The sequence below is a fragment of the Protopterus annectens genome, chromosome 11.part0, assembly GCF_019279795.1.
Source record: "Protopterus annectens isolate FY-2018-M chromosome 11.part0, PAN1.0, whole genome shotgun sequence".
In the NCBI taxonomy this organism is placed as follows: Eukaryota; Metazoa; Chordata; order Ceratodontiformes; family Protopteridae; genus Protopterus; species Protopterus annectens.
Genome location: NC_056745.1, coordinates 1,484,826,982 through 1,484,849,591, shown reverse-complemented (window position 1 = coordinate 1,484,849,591; position 22,610 = coordinate 1,484,826,982). Strand labels below are relative to the sequence as shown.

General features: G+C 44.8%; 1 protein-coding gene across 1 annotated transcript in view; it reads left to right on the top strand.

Moving 5' to 3' along the window:
• Window positions 1-4,115: 4,115 nt before the first annotated feature.
• TUBGCP6 (tubulin gamma complex associated protein 6) overlaps window positions 4,116-22,610 on the top strand; it is a 1,304,734-nt gene continuing 1,286,239 nt past the window's right edge. The window contains exon 1 of the mRNA XM_044088793.1: window positions 4,116-4,946. Within this exon, the coding sequence (XP_043944728.1) occupies window positions 4,203-4,946 (744 nt within the window). The 5' untranslated portion in view covers window positions 4,116-4,202. The remainder of the gene's footprint in view (window positions 4,947-22,610) is intronic.

Genomic DNA, 22,610 nt, shown 5'->3' with positions numbered 1-22,610 from the left:
GAACAAAACTTGCCATATCATCTCAAAGCAAAATTACTGGATGCACACTTAAACCAAGAGTGCCTATTTGGCAATAAAGCAGAAGAAATTCTCAAAAGGATGGAGGAGAAAGCTAAATCTATGCAAACTGTTAAAGATTTCTTACAAGTACAGCCACCTAGATTTATTAGGCATTGGCCTTCAAAGAACTGGTCCTTTCCAGGCCTTGTCAGTCCAAACCCAGGGGCAGCAGACCCCCAAGACTTCAGTCTCGGGTCATGTACAGATCTAAGCATAGGGTGCGCCCACGTCCAAAAAGGGAGTAGTAAGACAACCCCCTATGGTAAACCTGCACAATGACTTATCCTTAACTCCCCCAAGCCTTGCTCAAGTACTTGCACCTTTAGGAGGAAAACTCGCCCTGCATGCAAAAAACTGGGAATACCTTACCCAAGACAAATGGGTTTTAAACATGGTTTCCCTAGGATACAGATTCCACTTCCACTCACTCCCAACCCTACGTGGATGGCCAGACCTCCCTCCCCCCAAACCAGTGGACGGAGGCCTAAAAGCAAGTACTTTCTCTCCTCAGCATCAAGGCTGTTCGACCTGTCCCAGCAGAACAAAGGGGACAAGGCTTTTATTCAAGACTGTTCCTGGTTCCCAGAAAAGAAAACTCATGGCGTCCTATCCTGGATTTATCTATTCTCAATACCTTTCTGGTGGTTCTAAAATTCAAAATGCTAACTCTCCAACGGCTGCTTTCTATGCTAGCCAAGGATGCCTGGCTGGCAGCCCTAGACTTAAAAGAAGCTTACCTGCACATCCCCATAAGGGAATCTTGCAGGAAATGCATTCGCTTCAGGGCAGGTTTGCACTTCTCTTTGGCTTATCTACTGCGCCCAGGGTGTTCACAAAGTGCCTAGCTCCAGCCATTGCTTTTTGCAGGCAGAGAAGTATTCATATTTACCCATACTTGGACAATTGCCTGATTCAGGGGGAAAGTCGAGACTTGCTACTACAGCACCTAGCAATTGTAAAGAGACTTCTAACTTCACTGGGGTACACCATCAACGAAAATAAATCACACCTAGTAACCTGCCAACAGATTGTATTCCTGGGAGCAAGCTTGAACACAACTTTCCAGATGGCATTCCTCACTCCAGAGAAACAAATTTATTTGACAACTTACTTCAACCTACTGGCCACAAAAACACAGCTATCTGGAAAGAAAATACTGCAAGCTCTGGGGTTCATGGCCCCTTGCATTCGCAAGACTGCATATGAGGAAACTTCAGTGGTATCTAAAAAGTCTATGGTGTCAACATTCTCAGGACCTGGACACCGTGATTCCTATCATTCCGTGTCTAAGGGCAGAGTTCCTTTGGTGGGCAGAGGCCTGCTACCACAACAAGGGACTCCCTTTCACTCTACCCCCTGCCGCCCAAACCCTAACAACAAATGCATCAGACTATGCATGGGGGGCTCACATGGCAGGGCAGTGCATTCAGGCAAATGGAACCCAAAGCAGATGCACCTGCATATCAATCAAAAAGAAATGTTAACTGTACAGAATGCTCTGACAGCCTTCAAAGGCTTTATTCTTCCAGGACAACTATTGGTAAAGACAGACAACACCATAGTTATGTGGTACGTAAACAAGCATGGGGGGACACATTCTTACCCACTCTGCAGACTAGCCATGGCTCTGTGGAACACAGCCTTGAGCAACCAAGTGCACCTACAAGCTCAATTCCTGCCAGGCAAACTAAATTTACTGGCAGACGAAATCTCATGGACTCACATGAATGGAAACTGGAACCCAAAATATTCAAGCTGTTGGGGAAGAGATGGGGGACACCAGAGGTGGACCGGTTTGCTTCCCCGCAGAACTATTAATTGAACAAATACTGCACCAGGACTCCCCACAGCCAAGCTTGGAAAGTGAATGCTCTGACCTTTACCTGGGAAAGCCTCTCAGTTTATGCCTTTTCCCCTCTGCCTCTCCTCTCGAAGGTTCTACTAAAGATCAAACCGGGCAAGCCAAGGACAATCCTGATTGCACCAGACTGGCCATGGCAGCAGTGGTACCCTCTTTTGTGCAGTCTGACAGTGCTACAACCATGGCACCTGCCTCAGACCCCTTACCTGCTCTCCCAGCAGGGGGGCCAAATTCTGCACCCTCAGCTTCAGACCCTGAAACTTGCAGCCTGGCTAATCCCCTGAACTCACCTCTAGCAACCCTCAGTAAGCAGGTGCTGGATGTCATTCTTGAGGCCAGGAGGCCTAGTACTAGAAAATCCTATTCAGAAATGTGGAAAAGATGCTGTTCATGGAGCCAGTCAGGGGATGGACACAACTGTGCCTGGCTTACCTCATATGCTAGATTACTTAACAGAAATGCTCCACAAGGGCCTATCCTTCTCTTCAATTGAGATTCATGCCTCTGCCATCTCAGCTCATTATAATACTGAGCCACCCCTCTTCTTTCATCCTCTGGTAAAGCAGTTCCTCTGAGGGGCCAAAAATTTAAGACCCCCCCAGGAGAGCTCCCACTCCAGCCTGGTACCTTAACTTTGTATTGGAAAAACCTACACTTCCCCCCTTTGAACTGGCTACTACAGCAGAGTTGAAATTCCTCTCATGGAAAACAGCTTTACTTCTAGCCATCACTTCAGCATGAAGAATGTCTGACATGCAGGCCCTTATGGCAGTGGAACCCTTCATTATCTTCCATGCAGACAGGGTTTCCCACAGGACTGACCCATCTTTTATGCCCAAGGTGGTGTCTAGTGTGGCTTTAAACCAGTCGATTCATTTGCCTACTTTTTTTCCCTAATCCTCAAAATAAAGGGGAAAGTATTCATTAGACGTGCACAGACAGCTTAGATTCTATTTGGACAGGACTAAGCCTCTCAGAAAATCTGACCAGCTGCTAGTCAGCTTTGCTGCAGGGGGCAGAGGGGAAGGCCACTTCAAAGCAAACCATTTCCAAATGGATAGCACACTGCATCTATTTCTGCTACAAACACCATGGAAAACCTACCCCACAGGGGATAAGAACACATTCCACTAGGGCTACATCTACCTCTACTGCATTTCTCAGAGGAGTCCCTACCAGGGACATCCTGGAAGGTGCAACCTGGCACTCTGTACACACTTTCACCAAACATTACTACTTGTCTATCTTTTCTAAATCCAGAGCTGGATTTGCCACAGCAGTCTTACAGGGCCTGATTGCCAGTTGTAATGCTTTCTTAATCTACCTCCACCCTTCAGCTTTGGGAATCAACCCAAATGTAATGACTGCAACAGTGAAGCACGAAGAACATAGTACAGTTGTGTACACTTACCATAAATGTAGATGTTTGAGTGTGTTCACTGTTGCAGTCCTGGTTACCTTCCCTCCAGCCCCCTTTTCTTTCTTTGCTTTTTTGGTTTGGCATATCTTATTCTATGTGTATTTGCTTTTTGCTGGGGGTGTTCCACACCATATTATTGCTTCCTATTTTGGGGGCACCTGACATCTGGGGCAAGAAAAACTGATGTAATGATATCGGTTGCATGTTTTATAGCCCTGACGACCTGATGTCATGGAAGAAGAGACAGCAACCGATGCAGAAATCCAAAGACTCTGGTATTCAGGCCGGCTGGGGGCTACCTGTGGGCAGATAACCCAAATTTGATGACTGCAACAGCGAATACACTCTAACATCTACATGTATGGTAAGTGTACACAACTGTACTTTTAAGCTTTTGCAGAATGATATTCATTACTTCAGTAATGCTGCCCGTCGACTTTAGCCTCCACGTTCTCCTTCTTGTAATTCTTTCATGATGGAAAGATCTACAGTGGGGAGGGCTTTTTTCATCGTTGTAACAGTAATTGAGCTGCATAGCCTACAGTGGGGAGTGCTTTTTTTCATCATTGTAACAGTAATTGAGCTGCATAGCCTACACTTTTTTCTGCAAATTAAATGTGAGTGTTTGTGATTCTTATTAAAGCTCAGTGCAGCCTTCCTGTCAGTGACATGTTTTATGCTGCCTGAACAAATTTGATTATAAAGTGATTTTATGCATTGCCAGGCCAAAAGCAGGTGTATTAATTTCCCTTTTTCTCTCTTTCCTTTTCAGCTTTGAAGAAGGAGTGACTGACTGATAATAACAGAAGTCGTCGGGTGAACCAATTCAAAGACCCAAATGCAAGGCGCTGGTTGGCAGCAATGGCTGGCATTTCTCAACTGTTCAGAGACCTGTGTGATGCACACATGGCAAACATGTCATGGAAAGTTCATCTGGGAAGAAGGCGATTTAGCAAAAGTCGTTTTAAGCAAAAACTAAAGAGAATAGCATATGATACTTTGTTTACAAATCTTTTTCAGGAAGATGCACAGAAAACAAAATCTAGGTCTTCTCGATTGCCAGTGAAAAATAAGATTTTGATGTTGTCATTTGACATGCGTATTGCTGGCCGAGGCAATGAAGCTGATCGACTGGAGGAACTTGTTGAGCTGCTAGAAACTTCAGACCGCCTTCCATTTACAGAAGTGAACTTGGTCTTGGAGCTGCTCGTGGAGCTTGCAGGAAGTGGCCCACCCCAACCATTGCAGAAAAGAGACTACTTCTTAAATAATAAGTATGTTGGAAGAAATGTTAAGTACCAGGGTTATGACTACTATGATGTAAGTGTGTTTGAAGATGGATTTATGGCACAAATTACACAGGATGAGTGGCACTTCCAGGATGCCATCCAGAGAACAGTTCAGATAATGGACGCTGCACCAGGGACTGGGTTACCTGCAATTGGCCTTCTTTCTCAGAGCCAGCTTGTCGGTGATAAGTTTGAAAAAGAAACTCGAGCTTCACTGTTTGGTGCCCTGGTTCACAGCCGCAGATGTGATATGGATATCAGGCTAGACTTTCCTCCTATTCCAGACAATGCTGACATTTCTGGCCTAGTAATTAAAGTAAGTGTTTAAATTCTGCTCTATTTTAAGCTGTCTTTAATTTTTTTATTATACGTGCATGCACAATTGCTAATCATATAGTGATGTGTCGTAACCTCGGTAACAGTATTGTCAGGTTCACTTTGTGATGCTTCTTTCTTAGCATCATGGAGTGAAGCATTTGCATGACCATTTCAAAGTATGCATTGTTGTTGTCCACATTCTAATTAATCATAGAAAATGACTGCTTGATCACCAGTAATATAAGCAGACTTGTTTTTAACCTTTCATTTATTTTAAATAATCAATTTAGTTTTCTCTTTGTAATAAGTAAGCTTTTCGAGTTCTAGATGTTGCTGTGTGTTTATTGTGTAACTTTTGTAGTGTTTTGAAGGTGATAAACCCTCACAGGACTTGACTTCTGAATGATTAAATATTTTTTTCACAAGAGTTTCGGTGTTTACTTCCATGGCCCAACTTTCACAAAGTTGTCCTATTTTGTATTCTCATGTTTTGATAGCATGGGATCTGCTATGAGAAGATCCATCCTCATCAACATTATGATTAATGCTGTTAGGCAGTTTGATGTCTGAAACTTTGTTACACTGAGTGTGTGCGCTGCTTGTGAGCACTTCTAAGACCCCTTTCCTTCTGACTGCCTCCTTCCTGCTCTGCTTATTGGCTTTCAGTTCTCTTCCTTATTAAGACATTTAACTCTAGTCCTCCTGGGTCTTCTGCTGTATCCAAAAAGAAAAAAAAAACAAAAGAAAGAGCAGTTGCTGCCACTGTGGGTTCAGTCAGTGCATCAACCATTGCTGAGTGACCCTTTAGTGGCCGTCCGTTGTTCATCAGACTGCTTAGTTCCTTGACTGCTTCCTCCGGTGTAGTCCTCCCAGCCATGTCTTCTTTGGCTGTTTCACTATCCGATTTGGGCAAGGGAGAACCATATTCTTTGTGTGGGAGACGATCCCAGAATCTCTGTTCGTGGTAGCTGGGGAAAGAGACCGCTCTACAGGGCAGAAATGCAATGTCTTAGTCGGTCTTCTTCCAGGGTGTTACCTGCAAAGAAAAAGCAAAAGATTAGACATTGTTCATCTGAAGACACGGTGTCTGTTCAAAAAGGTGAATCTGATATCGTCTTTTCCACCCGCCTCAACGTGCGGGTAATTGGATCCAAGGCCGGCAGTTCAGAGTCTTGCCTGGGAAGCTTCACCTCCCCTCCCATAATGCTGTCCAGTACCAAGTCTCCTCACATCTCATTTGCTGTTCTTCACTGCCTGATGGTTTCTCGTGAGGCTCCATGGAGATAAATGTTTGGTAACGTTTAGCTACATCTTTTCTTGTTTTTTCGTGCTTGAATGCTTACCTTTTCTTGTTTTTTCGTGCTTGAATGCTTACCTTTTCTTGTTTTTTCGTGCTTGAATGCTTACCTTTTCTTGTTTTTTCGTGCTTGAATGCTTACCTTTTCTTGTTTTTTCGTGCTTGAATGCTTACCTTTTCTTGTTTTTTCGTGCTTGAATGCTTACCTTTTCTTGTTTTTTCGTGCTTGAATGCTTACCTTTTGTGTCTTATTTATTTATTTATTACATTTGGTCATCGGGAAAGTCTACTGGGCCTAGGTGAGCCCATTTTCACTAGAGACCTGGGTCAAAAAGCTCCACATACATTAAATTACATACAAGAAATAGCACACTGTACAGTGTATATACAGTCTCAATGGATGGAAATAATATAAACACAATGGTACAAGTTGTTTACAGACATTACACATCAGCATTGTGTACAATTGGATCAATGAAGATGGAGTTAGTCAGGTAGGGTAACAGTTTTGATAATTGTTGGAGTTTTGTAGACATAAACATTTGAATTTGGCAAATCAAGAGAGAGAGCTCATAAGCAGTAATATTGTAGAGTTATAGTGGTGGATCAGGTTTTAGGAGGTGCTATTTTAGTAGAAGTACATTGCCAGAGAGGAGAGACGTGTGATCTGAAAGTCCTTTGAGAGCAAGATTAGTGATTGTTCTGATAGAAGGTGGGAGGACATTCCACAGTTTTGAGACGGTAAAAGAGTACAGCATTTCACCAGCTGCGAGGTTAGGTTTTTCATCTTTTCACCATCATTGTGTTTTTGGATCTTACTGGCCTGTTAGGGTGGTATGTAGCCAATAAGGAGGAGAGGGAGGGACATGTTGAAGGTTTGTTCATAGGTTGGTACTAGGCTATCGGCCCTAAGGCCAATTCCCTGGAAATTTCTTCCCACAATATTTACTTCTCTGGGCTCCTGTCTAGCAGGGCGACTGACATGATCCCCGGGGTGAATTTCCTATCTCCCATCCAATCATCAAGGTTCCTTTTGAAGAGGGCCAATGAGGCACTCTGCTTGACATGTATGGGCAGTCTATTCCAGAGTATGGGGAGTCTCTGGGTCAGGAACCTATCCCCTCAGCATGTTTTGTTCATTGTGATAAGGTTTAGATCCCTGGAGCGTGTGGCTCTGAGGGATTGGGATTTCTGTAAGTGGAGCATGTCCAACAGCTCAGGGTTTGACATGGCCTTGTATGTTAAGTAGAGATCACCTCTGTGTAGACGATATGCCACAGAGTATAGCTGGAGTTTTTTTTAGACGGTCAGCATATGGCATCTGCTTTAGGCCTGTGATTCTTTTAGTGAGGTATTTCTGTGGCCTTTCCAGCTGTTGCAGATGTCTTGTGAGGTTCATACTAAATGGGGCATTATACTCTATAATGGGTCTAATTATATGAGTTTATGTCCAGTGGTTAATTGTGAATAAGTAAGGTAGCCTGGGAGTTTGAGCCAGTTTAGCTGATGTAGAGATAAACAGTGATGTGCTGAGGTTTTAGAAATTGTTACAAATTTGGCGATCTTATTGTAACATGAGTCCAATTTGGTTTTCAAGGAGGCCTGGATATTGGTGAGGACTGGGGCACCATATAGTAGATATGGTAGCAGAAAGGATGAGGCTATAGAGCTTTTTTACCAGTGAAATTAAGGTAGTATTTGTGTCTACAGAGAATACCTAATTTTTGATGTTGCTGTGGATATGGAGATCAAATGTTAAATTTTCATCAGTAATGACCCCAAACAGTTTAGTACTTGGAACAACTTAAATGAGCAGTTATAATTAGGGGGTAGGAATTCGGTATCATTAATGTAAGGTTTTAACCACGTCTCTGTAATGTCAATGAAGTCAGGTTTGTTTTTGTCTAACCAGGCATGTAGGAGTGGAGTTTTATTTCTAATCCTTTGTAGATTTGATGGTGGTGAAGTTTAGGGAATTTAAGGAGGTTGGGGTGTTATAACAGGCTGGAGGGGGAGGACCAGGGTTTGGATGCATATTACTGCTTTGATGTAGGTTGCGGTGGGTGGGGAGACATACTAGTTGCAGTTTTTTTAATACTGAGATGATGGTTTTGTTGGGAGAGGATTTTTAGTTTGGTTTGTAAGATCAAGTCTGTGGCATATAAAGTAGGGCCTACATCTCTCCCATAAAAAAAAAAAAAAAAAAAAAAAATTGAAGTTTACATATTTGTTAATTTTGTCTGTGATCTTTTTGGTATATGAGCTCTGTTTTTGTTTTCCATGTTAGTTTTCTCATAAGAATTTGTCTTCTAATGCTAGATATTTAGATTTTACTTCAGGGTTTCTTGTCTTTTTATTGGTAGTTACTGTCAGTTTAGTGTAGTAGCTGTGCTTAGAATGTGGTGTAATTTCACTCTGTGTTTTTTTTTTCCCTGTATCCTGTGTTTTACGTCTTGCCATGACAGAGTAGGCATTTACAAAAGCCTGAAGTCTTGAGTGCAGTCATAAACTGCCCCCTCTGGGCTCTCATGACCACTTTGTTTACTATTGGACATATCTTGTTTGGATTCATGTCTGGTTGCTTGGAGGTTGCAGTCATAAACTGCCCCCTCTGGGCTCTCATGACCACTTTGTTTACTATTGGACATATCTTGTTTGGATTCGTGTCTGGTTGCTTGGAGGTTGCAGTCATAAACTGCCCCCACTGGGCTCTTATGACCACTTTGTTTACTATTGGACATATCTTGTTTGGATTCGTGTCTGGTTGCTTGGAGGTTGCAGTCATAAACTGCCCCCTCTGGGCTCTCATGACCACTTTGTTTACTATTGGACATCTTCTGTTTGGATTCATGTCTGCTTGCTTGGAGGCTGCAGTTGTAAACTGCCCCCTCTGGGCTCTCATGACCACTTTGTTTACTATTGTACGTATCTTGTTTGGATTCATGTCTGCTTGCTTGGCGGTATCTCATTTGTATTCAGATTGACAGGCCTGTGTCTCTTTAAGGGTGTGGGCGTTGACCAGTCATCAGGACAAGTTGGCGATTAAGGGGCTTTTTCCCTCCTCTTCTTTACATACGCGCACTCTTATGATTTCCCCTCTCCTTACAGAAAAACTGTTATGAAAGGGAGGAGAGATGAGAAAAAAGATTGGAGCAGAAACAGGAAAGAGAAGAAGGAAAACCTAAAAGGTAAAAGGTCATGAAACTGCCTGCTGATTTCTGTGTTGAAGATAATCCTGTATAGAAGGTCCAAAAACCCTCTGCCTCTTGGGTGCCAGGTGTGGCTCTGATGCCGGCACTACCGTGGTACCAGTCACTGACTTTTCTTTTGCCAGTGCCTGCATTGAAGCCACTTTGGTATCTGCCACTTGAGATTCCAAGCCCTATTTTGTCTGTGGCACCAGAGTGTGGTCAGTTCCAGTCTCCCTTGACAGTTACTCTGAATCCGGAGGTCTTGCTGAAGGCTTCTCCTCCTCTGGTCCAGTCTTCCCTTTTCAGTATTCATGAGTCAGACAAACCCCTGTACCAGCCTGGTAAGCCATATTCAATGGCTTTGTCTGTATCTGCAGGGTCTACTAGAATCTGATTGGGACAAGATGATTTGAACATTCTTAAAGGCTCAGGTTGACCTGAGGATCATTTCTTCCCCTCTGCTCCAAGGGTGGAGAGAGCTGGCCCTTTTCACTCTGACTGTAGTTGTTCCATCACCTGTCTGACCTTCATCGTTGGTGTCCCTGGATCCTATGTGTTGCGTTCTTGTTGGCGCTGACAGCATGGATGTGATGTACTTGACTACAGCTCCATTGGCGCCATCTGCATCCCAGATCTGCGGGGTAGGGGCTAATGGCCCAGGGTCAACCAAGAGGCAGTCAGCGCCATCCTTGTCCTTGGTGCTTTGACCCTGGGCACCTCAGTGCCAGTCTCTGCTTTGGACCTGGCCGGGTTGGTGTGACTGGGATGGGAGATTTTCCCAGGTCTACATATCTAGGAAGGTCTATTCCTAGTTCTCTGTCATTAACGTTCAAAGTCAAGGAAATAATTTTGTCTTATTCAGAGAGGGTATCATCTCATATGTCTGATCCATCCCAATTTTCATGTCTCCCTGTGTCTTCAGTTTCAGATCAACTTTATTTTTATTTTGATATTTGATAATTGGGTATGTCCGACTGAGCCTGAGCCCATTTTCAGCGGACGCCCAGGGAGTCAAGTTCCAAGAACAGAATACAGTTTAATGTATAGGAAGTAGAGAGTAGCAAGCATCTAATATAAATTATGTCTAACACATAAGTAGTACTCCATCTCCTCCAGCCTTTTCACCCATTGGTTCTCTGTCCTACCTGACCTCACCCTCCCATGGAGGTGCATAAGAAGTGTAAAAGGAAGCACCTGGATTCCCCTGAAGAGCTTTTGACAGAGGAGTCTGACCATGGTGAAGGGGAAGTTTCCCCTGAAATGACCTTGTGATGCCTGTTTTGTTGACCTCCTTGAATATATGAGATGGGGGGGGGGGTTAGAATGCCAAAGCCTCTTACCCTGGGAAGGCATTTTTTCCTTGAGGCCTTTGTGAGCCCATCCACATCTTGTGTGGGACTCCCTAGCAGAGCTGTTGTTGACCTCCTGTCCGGGTTGGCATGGAGAGAGCCCAATCAGGTGTATTTGATTCCTTGCAATCCCCAAAAAATCTATGTTCCACTCAGGAAGGTTCTAATGGAGCAAGGGTTCTGCGGTTGATGCCATTGTTGTCGCTGCAGACAGTAAGAGAATTCATCAAGGAAAGTGCATTATCCTTCTTCCGAGCAGAGAGTCATGAATGTTGAACAGATTTGGGAAACGCACACATGCTTCAGCAACCTTTGTATTTTGTTTGCTAAACTATATGCCACACTTGACTAGGCTTCAGAGGGATTTGATCAACAATGTCTCTAAGTCAGTGGCATCCCAACTGATAGCGGAGTGTCATAAATCTTTGGAGAGTCAGTTGGTGGGCACCTTGTTATCCATATCAAATGTATCCATACCTCTCATTTCCAACTCCGTGAAGGCTATAGCTTGGACAGCAGGCATTGACATTGTAGTTTGCAGACATGCCTTGATGCATCTGTGTAATTTTGTGGAATGCTTCAAGGCATCCTTCCTTAATGACCCGTTTTGAAGGTTCCACTTTATTGGACCCTAAAGTCAAGCACTCTCTGATCAGGAGCAAACAGGATGGACAGACATTGTCTTTTGTGGGAGTTCCCTTTTCCACTTCTCCAACTTCCAGAGTTCTTTTTTTGATAAACCAAAGGGGAGGGGGAAGTGGCTGTTCTTCTGAAAGTTGCAACAGATTGCTCTGCATACTGTAGATGATAGTGCCACCTGTGGCAGAGGAGGGAACTTCAACATGTAATGCCCTGGGTTTAGCAGCATCCCATAGAATTGGGGCTTTTTGAGACCTTTCTCTTGCAAACCTTTCCAGCAGCCTTAAAGGTTTGCCTGACCGCTACACTCTGGAGGCAGTTGGAGAGGTGCTTTGATGGCCATTATGTCAAATGCCTGGGTGTTGAGAGTTGTTTCCAGAGGCTACACCATTCCCTTTCGGTTCACCCCAGCTGTAAGATAAAGATTTCAGGCTCATTTTTGGACTTAAATGTGTGCATCAAACAGACCACGTTCTGGATGATTACGGTGCAGTCCATTCTACCTCTGTTGAGGAAGGATGATTGGTAGACCTCCAGGATGGTTATTACCACATAAAGATAGCAAGACATTCCAGGAGGTTCCTGTGCTTCCTGTTGGGAGCTAGTCACTATTAGTTCTGAGTGCTGCACTTTGGTCTCACCACAACCCACTAGGTGTTCACCAGATGCACGGCAGTGGTAGCAGCTCAGCTCAGGCTGCAGGGATTCTGTCTGTTTCCAGTAACTGGATTACTGGCTCCTTACTGTGACTTCAAGGTCATCACTGGATCAGGCAAGAGATTCCTTGCTCCATTTATGCCTCTGTTTGGGCATTAAGGTGAATTTCAGGAAGTTCAGTCTGGAAGCTGTTCAAGTTCTGGAGTTTATAGGCTGCCATCTGGACACGACCCACCAAATTACCAAGCTTCTTCCCTTGAGGATATCTTGGTCATCAAATCCTTCTATTTCAGAGGCCACCAGCTTCTTCAGTTATCTTTCTTCCTGGCCTGATGGCAGCTGTAGCTTTCTCTTTTTTCCCATCCAGGTTCTATATGAGAGTTCTTCTTTGGCCTCTTTCAGTTCAGTGATATATAGCAACTCACCTGATGACTTTTCTTTGTATGTCTTAGAGATTTGCTATCGTCACATCACATGGTGGTTGACTTATGACCATGTTTCCACAGGATGTCCGTTTGTTCTTTTCTAGTCCACAGCCATGACGATCATGGATGCTTCCCTCCTGGGGTGGGGACATTGTGAGGGAAAGATGGTGCCTAGGTGCTTGATCCCAGTCAGCATCCCATCTAGACATCAGAGGTTTAGATATTAGAGCTGTCCTCTTGGTGTTGCAGGCTTTTCATGACTGCCTCCTCAAAGGTATGATCACAATCCAGACTAACAACACGGTGGTGGTCTGGTACATAAGCAAATGAGGAGAAACTTCATCCTATCCCTTGTGTTGAGGGGCCATGAGGATGTGGCAATGGGCAGTGTCCTCACAAAGCTTTCTTTTAGCAATGCCCATCCCAAGGAAGTCCAGCATTCCAGCAGACAAACTGAGAAGTAGTGCTCTGCTGCCTCATGAGTGGTCCATCAGTGGCTGCCCAGATTTTCAGCCACTGGGGCCTGCCATGCTGTGACCTGTTTGTGATCCTTTACAGCACAAACTGTAACAACTGCTTTGCCCTTATCCCTCCCAAAGGACAGTTACCAAGGCACTGTGTACTACTTGCGTGGTCCCTAGGTCTGCTTTATGCTCACCCTCAAACTCCCTTGATGATCTTTTTCCAGAAAGCAGCTCAGTGCCTCACAACTGTATTTCTCATAGCCCCCTTTTAATCCAGACAAGTACGATTCCCCTTTCTATGGCCTCATCTAGTGCACCCCCATGGGTGCTGGATCCTATTCCAGATCTGATTTCTCACCATTCAGGGTAGCCTCACCTGAATCTGAACTCTGGGATTGACCATTTAGTTAGTTAATTTCTGATGATGGCTAGAGAGACCAAGCAATCTGACAGAGTTGTGCATATCTTTTCTTTTTCAAAGGCCTTCCGCACAAAAGGTTTAAGTGAAAAAGATTTACCATTTGGGTTTATATCGTTTTTTTCTCTTAGATTCTCTCTTGGATTTTTAGCCAGCCTGTTTCAGTCTAGTGCTGTTTACTCTACTATTAAAGTTCAGCTGGTGCCATTTCCAATTTTCATGTAGGTCAGAAGCATCTGCCTGTTGCTTTTTTGAAGTTGTCCAAAGCCCTTTTAAAAGGTACCTTCCTTACCAGTCCCCCCTTGTGCGACTCAGTGCAACCTTGGAATTTGGCCTTCCTCCTTAAGTCCTTGACCAGTTCCCCTTTGAGCCTGCTGCCACTGTGTATCTAAAGGTTTTATCATAGACTGTTTTTTGTAATTGCAATGATTTCTGCTTGATAAGCCTCTGAACTTCAGGCTTTGTCCTGATTTCCTCTTTACTGCATTTTTCACAGAGTCAGAGTTTCATTGCAGATTACTCTATCCTTTCTGCCTTAGATGGGCTCTGAGTTAAGTCTATTGAATTGCTAGTATTCTTCCGAAATCTCGGTGGTAAGGGGAGATGCATGCATCAGTGATTGGACCGTCAACATCAATTGAGATTTTATTTGAACAGGAACAAAGTTTTCAGAAATTCAGACCAGCCTTTTGTCTTCCAGTAGATCGTAGGTTTACCCCGGGAATCATCTCTGTGTCACTGCTGGACAGAGGCACAACAAACTAATGGGCACAGTATTTTTTCATATAAGGGGTGGCGTAAGCCACAAAACTTTGGGCTAGGCTTATAAATGCCTTAGGGCAGATAGCCTAGTATAAACCTATGAACCTAAGTACAGCAAAGCTTGGAAAAACACTTTTTAACGTTACTTTTTCCAAATAGCTTTCTGACTGCCGTTCGTAGTTTGAGCTTTGGAGCCAAGCTTCTGAAGTGCTGGCCTTGGATCCAATAACCTAAAGGTGTAGAAGGATGCAAGAAGGCAACTCTGATCTAGCGTTATAGTAAGTACATAACTTTCATTTCTCTTACCTTAGCTAGGCAATTGTTCTAGCCTGTTTAATTCTGGTGCTCAGAAATCTTTGCCCAAGGGAAATGCCACTAAAGAAACTCTTGAGGAAAATTGTTTGAGGATTTTGACTGGGACAGAGTTGGGGATTCTTCTCTAGGAGATTCCCAAGCCCAAAACTCTAATTCTGAGGAAACTTGGCCCTCACCATCACCTTTGGATGCATTTTCTTTCTCTTGGACTATCTTTAGAAAGCGTGAGATATTTTTAGGTTCATAGGTAGGTACTAGGCTATCTGCCCGAGGGCATTTATAAGCCTAGCCAGTGTGTGTTGGCTTTTGCTGCCCCATTGATTAATTAACTGATCCTCTGTCAATCAGAGACAATGAAGTGATCCCAGGGGTGTATTTTCTGTTACCCATCCACTCGTCAAGGTTTCTCTTGAAAGAGTGTTAGTGAGGGGCTCTGCCTAATATAGTTTGGAATTTTGTTCCAAAGCATGGGGAGTCTCTGTGACAAGAATCTATCCCTCCAGCATGTTCTATTTATTGTTGTGGTGAGGTTTAGCTCACTAGAGTGTGTGGCTCGCAGTGACTTGGAGCATGTCCATCAGTTCTGTGTTGGACATGGCTTTGTAAATCAGGCAGAGATCAACTCTGAGTAAGCCATATGCCACTGAGTACAGCCAGAGTTTTTTCAGTCGGGCTGCATAGGACATATGTTTGAGGCTAGTAATCCTCCTGGTGAGGTACTTTTGTGGTCTTTCCAGCTGTTGGAAGTGTCTTGTGAGGTACATCCCAAATTGGGGCATTGTACTCTATGAAGGGTCTGATGAGTGACGAGTAGAGGGGCACTATAACCTCTTTATTTCTAGATGCGAACCCTTTAGTAATTAGATGGGCCACACAGAAGGATTTCCTAGCTACTTTGGCAATAGGATTGTCAAAGGAGAGATTACTATCTACCTGGGTCCCCGGATCTCTTATTACCACTTCTGTATTAAGGGGGCTACCTATGTGGTAATTCGTGGGTGATGTCCTTCAAGGATGCATCTGCAGTCATCACATATGGGTTGTCCTGCCTCAGGCAGCCCTTCGGTCGGCCGGATTCCAAAGTCTGGGTCCGGCGTCGGCTGATGTCACACTTTCCCCGACGTCAGAGCGCCTGGGGTATAAAAGCATCAGCCGACGCCATCTTCCTCAGTCTTTCTTGCCGCGTGGTGCCCGAAGCAGAAGCAGTTCGCAAGTGCCGGTCGGCCAGCTCCTGTAATTCAGCTACCGAAGACTTCAAAAAGCTAAGTACCCCGTTGGGGACTCTTTCTTGCCTCAGCCGATGTCAGATAAAGTTAATAATTGTTTAACTTGTGGGAAACAAATACCTCATAAGGATTTCCACTCTTACTGCCTACCCTGTCTAGGCCCAGACCACGACGTCTCAGCCTGTTCAGCCTGTGCTTCCTTCAACCGACGCACTCTTAGACGTCGGGCGGGGTTTGCAGAGGAATTTTTTGGGGCTAGTTTTTCGTATAAGATGCCGTCAGAGACTCCGACTTCTCATTTAGTTAAGAAACGGAAGGACAAGGACCGACACACGCGGACCGCGGTTTCGGCTGAAACCACGGCCAGGCCTACCGCGAGTGTCTCGGTCTCGGCTGAAACCGAGTCCTTGGTACTTCCAATTACCGAAACCGCTCAACCGACTACCTCGGTCCCGGATGCCCCGGCTGAGTCTGTTATTGAATTTCCAACAGAAACTGGTGTCCTGGAACCTTCTGACTCCATTCCTTTAGACAAATCTACACCAGCACATGGTGCAGCCAGGCCTCCTGCATCCATGTCCATTAAGGCATTCTCCAGGGCTAAAGCTGCTAAACTCTCAAAAGCTTTGCCTCCCAAGGTTATCCCTCAGGGACCCTCTACTGGTTTACAGATTCTAAGCTTAGCAGAGGATCTTATCTCCTTAATTAGGGGCTCTCAACCTCATCCGGACAGGGGCTCTCAACCTCCTCCAGACAAAAGGCCCAGGGTTGAGACCTCTGATTCCCACTCCTCAGATGAGGCCTCTGATGGTTCTACTCTCTCGGACCACCAGGAGGAGGATTTTTCGGCCTACGAGGATTCTGATGCAGAGGAATCTATTCCCTCGGCCTCTCCTCCTGAAGAGTTTTCCTTTGGGGAGACACTACACACCATGAGAGAGCATTTCCAATGGCAGGGCCAGGAATTCTCTGATTCCAGGAAAAGATTAAGGACCTTTTTACATTTGCGTCAGCATAGGCCTTTAGCTATTCCTCCTGTTTTGAATGTCATTGATGATGTGTACTCTGACTCTAGCACAACCCCTGATTCTCTCCCTCCGGCTCCTGCCAAACCCGATAGGTACTACAGGGTCCTGGACTCGCATCTTTACCTTTACAAGGCCCACTCTGCTGATCCAGAAACTATCTCCCAGGGCCCTAAAGGGGTTGCAGCTGCCACTGCTAAAAATCCTCTCCCCTCTGAAAGGGAGTCCAGAGCTTTAGAGAGATGGGGTAAAAAAGTGTATACTTCTGCTACTCTTTCTATGATGGCATTAAATTGTCAATTTCATATGATACAGTACCAAGAGTATTTGTTAGATGAATTGCATAAAAAACTGTCTTCACCTGACCCCCTAGACCGCAAGTCACTTCAGGATCTGGTACATAACTCACAACAGGTTAGCAACCATTTCTTGCAATGTGGTTATGATGCATTGGACGCTTCATGTAGGTCAGCTATGACTGGCGCAGTCATACGTAGGCATGCCTGGCTGAAGGAACAATCTCTGCCAGACCATGTTAAAGCAAAGCTGCTGGATGCTCCTCTGGAAAAGCAAAAGTTATTTGGCTCCACGGCTCAGGAGGTCCTAAAGAAATTTGAAGAAAAGGCAAAATCCGTACAGACAGTCAAGGATTTCTCCAAGTACAACCACCAAGATTCAGCAGGAATTGGCCTTCCAAGAATTGGTCCTTTCCAGACAAAGAGAGGTTTCAGAGAGGCAAGAACAGGCGTGGCAGAGGTAGAGGGCAAGCTAGAGGCTCCTACAGAGGACGTCAATGGCAGCCTCCCAACCAGAGAGGTAATGCAGGACCTTCAACTGCTGCACAAGGACAGGCTCAATGACTTTACTTTGACACCGCCAACCAGGGCTCAATTGGAAGCACCTTTGGGCGGAAAGCTTTCTTTATTCTCAGAAAATTGGCACAGTATTACAAGGGACAAATGGACACTACAAATAATAGACAAAGGATACAGGTTTCATTTCCACACATTACCAAAAAGAAAGGGCATGCCAGACCTGCCACCGAATCAAAGGGCAGAGGCTTTGAAACAAATCTCCAGCTTAATGCAAATGAAAGCTATAGAAAAGGTTCCTCTCTCAGAACAAGGCCAAGGATTTTATTCCAGACTATTCCTTGTTCCAAGAAAAGAAAAACAATGGAGGCCTATTCTCGACTTGTCCGCACTGAATACTTATCTTATTGTGCCAAAGTTCAAAATGCTGACTCTACAGCAGCTCCTTCCCATGCTGGGCAAGGGGTCTTGGCTGGTAACTCTAGACCTCAAGGAGGCATACCTGCATGTCCCTATCAGACAAAGTTGCAGAAGACACCTCAGATTTCTTGCAGGGTCAGAGCATTATCAATTCTCAGCATTGCCCTTTGGCTTATCTACTGCGCCCAGAGTATTCACGAAATGCCAGGCATCAGTAATTGCACACTGCAGACTTCAGGGGATTCAAATATACCCATATCTGGACGACTGACTTATACAAGCGGACAGCCAACAAACTTTGGTAAAACACTTGAATTATGCCATCCACCTACTTCAGGCCTTGGGATATACAGTCAACTTTCACAAATCAAGACTTGTTCCATCTCAAAGAATAACCTTTCTGGGTGCAGATCTAGATACAACCACCACCCAAATGGCCTTCCTCACAGAAGAAAAACAAAATCAACTACCAGATTACTTCAAAAATCTGACAAGACAAACCCAGCTGACTGCAAGGAAAATCCTGCAGGCCCTGGGTTACATGGCTTCTTGCATTCTTCTGATTCCGCAAGCAAGACTACATATGAGGAAACTACAATGGTACCTAAGGAGTTTATGGACTCAGCACAGTCACAGCCTGGAAACTTTGATACCACTCATTCCATGCCTTCAAAAGGAATTTCTGTGGTGGGCACAAGCAAGCCAGTCAAACAGGGGTCTCCCTGTCAGCAAACCAATAGCCAGCCAAACCATTACAACAGACGCTTCAGACCACGGATGGGGAACGCACATGGAGGGCAGATGCATTCAAGGTCTATGGTCACAAAAAGAGCTACGCATGCACATAAACCAAAAGGAAATGCTGGCAGTGATACATGCAGTCGAAGCCTTCAAACCCTTTCTGCATCATGGCCATCTGCTAATAAGGACAGACAACACCACGGTTATGTGGTACATAAACAAGCAAGGAGGCACCCATTCCTATCCTCTTTGCAGGCTGGCAATGAACCTATGGGAACTTTCCTTGAAACTCAATATACAGCTACAATCGCAGTTTGTGCCAGGGAAAGACAATATACTGGCGGACAGCTTAAGCAGAAATATCATGGATGCACACGAATGGATGCTGCACCCAGACATCTTTCTACAGATAACACAATCATGGGGGAGGCCGGACTTAGATCTTTTTGCCTCCCCTCACAATCATCAACTGAAGAAATTTTGCTCAAGGACATACCACCCACAAGCATGGAAAGTGGACGCCCTCTCTTTCAGCTGGAGAACTCTAACAGTGTATGCATTTCCACCTCTCCCACTAATGACCAAGGTTTTACTGAAGATCAGGACAGAGCAGCCAAAAGTGATTCTGATAGCTCAGGACTGGCCAAGACAGCACTGGTACCCACTGTTAAAGAGCCTGTCACGCACAAAACCATGGCCTCTTCCTCTATGGCCACTTCTACTGACGCAGCACAATTACAAAACTCTGCATTCCAACCTGAAAACCTTGCAACTAACGGCCTGGAAAATACCTTGACTCCTCCTCAGGACAAGCTATCCCAGAGAGTGAAAGATATTATTATGGAAGCTCATGACCTTCCACAAGAAAGGCATATTCAGCAAAATGGAAAAGATTTCACATTTGGAACACCACAAAGGGTCTAGATGCGACAGTGATGAACATGGCACATATCCTGGAATACTTGGCAGAAATGTTCCACAATGGTCTGTCTTACTCTTCCATTAAAATTCATGCTTCAGCAATTTCAGCAGAGTACAATACTGATCCACCTGTCTTCTCTCATCCTCTCCTAAGACAGTTTCTAAGAGGAATCAAAAACATCAATCCTCCAAGGAAACCACCTCTACCTACTTGGGACCTTAACTTCGTGTTGGAAAAACTAACACTGCCTCCCTTTGAACCAGCAGCATCTGCAGAACTACAGTTCCTGTCTTGGAAGACTGCTTTCCTTCTGGCCATAACCTCAGCAAGAAGAGTTTCTGAGTTACAGGCCCTTATGGCAGTACAGCCATTCCTTATTTTCCATCAGGACAGAGTTTCATTGAGAACCAATCCTACATTTATGCCAAAGGTAGTATCCAGGCTTTCATTAAATCAAGCTATTCACTTGCCTACCTTCTTTCCAAATCCTCAAAACAAAGGGGAGAAACTTCTGCACACCCTGGACATACACAGACAGTTGCGCTACTACTTGGACAAAACTAAAGGTTACAGAAAAACTGACCAGCTGTTGGTAGCATATGCTGCTGGTACACAAGGAAAAGCAATTTCCAAACAGACAATTTCAAAATGGATAGGGAATTGCATTCGTTTTTGTTACTCCTTTCATGGAAAAACTGTGCCAGCTAACATTAGACCTCATTCCACGAGAGCCACAGCCACCTCCACAGCCTTTTTAAGAGGGGTGGCTACCAAGGACATTTTAGAAGCTGCTACATGGAGCTCCGTGCATACATTTGCCAAGCATTACAATTTACCTTTATATTCCAGATCCAGAGCAGGCTTTGCTACGGCAGTCCTGCAGGGCATTTTAGCTACACCATCCTTTACATAGTTCCTCCACCCCCAGATTGGCTATGGTATTCTACCCATATGTGATGACTGCAGATGCATCCTTGAAGGACATAGTACAGTTTTGTACCTACCATAAATGTAGATGTCCGATAGGTATGCATCTGCAGTCAGGTTTACCCTCCCTCCTTCCCCTCTGTGGTATTTCTTGGGTACTTACCCCTGTTAATAGCTAGCTGGGGGATCTATTATGGTGTATTTGTTTTTATATTATTGTGCATGTTTGGATTTTTAAATGCATCTCTCCAAATTTAGCCTTCCTTAGAGGGCACCTGGCATCTGGGGCAAGAAAACCTGAGGAAGATGGCGTCTGCCGATGCTTTTATACCCCAGGCGCTCTGACGTCGGGGAAAGTGCGACATCATCCGACGCCGGACCCAGACTTTGGAATCCGGCCGACCGAAGGGCTGCCTGAGGCAGGACAACCCATATGTGATGACTGCAGATGCATATCTATCGGACATCTGCATTTATGGTAGGTACAAAACTGTACTTTTTGTTTTTCCCAAACGGGATGACTATGCATTTTTTTGGCATTTAGCTTGAGGCCATGACTTTGACACCAGGTGTCTGTCTCAGTAAGGCCCTTTTGGAGGATGTCCGTGTCAGCCGGAGAGTCAGTTATGGCTCCCAGTTTGCAGTCATCGGCGAACTTGGTTAGCTTAGCCATAGTCCTCCTGTGTTTGCCTGTACTTCTGAGAAGTATATACTGAACAGTAGGGGTCCCAGGACCAAGCCTTGCGGGACACCACTTGTGACTGGTTTAGAGTCGGACCTGGAGCCTGCTATTCTTACCGTGCGAGTTCTGTCTGTAAGCCAGTTGGCAACCCATCTCATGACGTAGGGGTTTATGTTCAGGCTGGTGAGTTTTTCTGTAATACCCAAGTGGAGAATGGTGTCAAAAGCCTTGGTGAGGTCAAGGTAGGCTGTGTGAACCACCTTTCCCTCGTCTGGCCTCAGTGACTGTCTCGAGGAAGTCACCCAGGTTTAGTAGGCATGAGCTGCCCTTAACAAAGCCGAACTGGGTCGAGTCAAGTGTTTGGAGGTTCCCAATGTCTTTGTTAATGAGTTCAGTGATGATGCACTCCATAGCCTTGCAGACCAGGTTAGTCAGGCTTATGGGGGAGATAGTTACCAGGGTCAGTTGTGACCCCTCCTTTGTGGAGAGGAATAACTGTTGTGTGCCATTCTTTGGGCACATAGCCTGTGGAGAGGCTGAGGTTGAACAGCGTGTTTAGGTGGGGGGTTAGTTTGTTCTGTAGTTCGTGCAAGACACAGCCTGGGACACCATCTGGCCCCATTGACGCTGTGTTTTTGGCTTTTGAAAGGGCCATTTTCACCTGTGCATCTGTGATTTCTGGGTCACTACACTTTTCCGGTGTTGTTGAGGACCCTTTTGGGGGTGAGAGGGGGTGAAGTTTGCATTGAATTGATCTGCCAGGATGTTGGCAATATCAGTAGGTTCAGTATATTTTGTGCTATTTTGTACTAGTTCAGTGCATATCTGTGAGTTGCCACTTAGACGCTTAACCACAAAGCCTTCTTTAGCTATATTTTCTTTTGAATCCTTGGCTATATTTCTTTCAAAGTTAGCCGTGGATGATTTTATGAGGGACCTTCGTTTCTTACTGATACTGATCAGGGATGTCTTTCCTTCTTGGGATTTGCTTTTTTTTCTGAACTAGTTTCCTCCTTGTATTGTATAGCCTGTTTATGGCAGGGGTCCACCAAACTGGTTTCCTTTTTTTAGAGGAGTGAGTCTTGGTTTTGCTAGGGATGGCACTATCCATGCATCCTTGTAGGTGCTCATAGAGTGCATTTGTAAAGGTTTCTGCATCTTGGGCAGCGTTATCCTTTAGTGTAGGGGCTGTGAAACTTACCACCTCTGTCTTAAGTAAGGTGAAGTTTGCTTTAGAAAAGTTTTTTTACTGTGGCTTCCTTAGTTGGAGGTGGTGGTGGGGTGTGGACATCCAGAGTGATTAGTTTATGGTCTGATCTAACCAGTGACGGGTTGACCCGGTGTGGAACACCTGTTGCCCATGTTTGTGATGACCAGGTCCAACATGTTT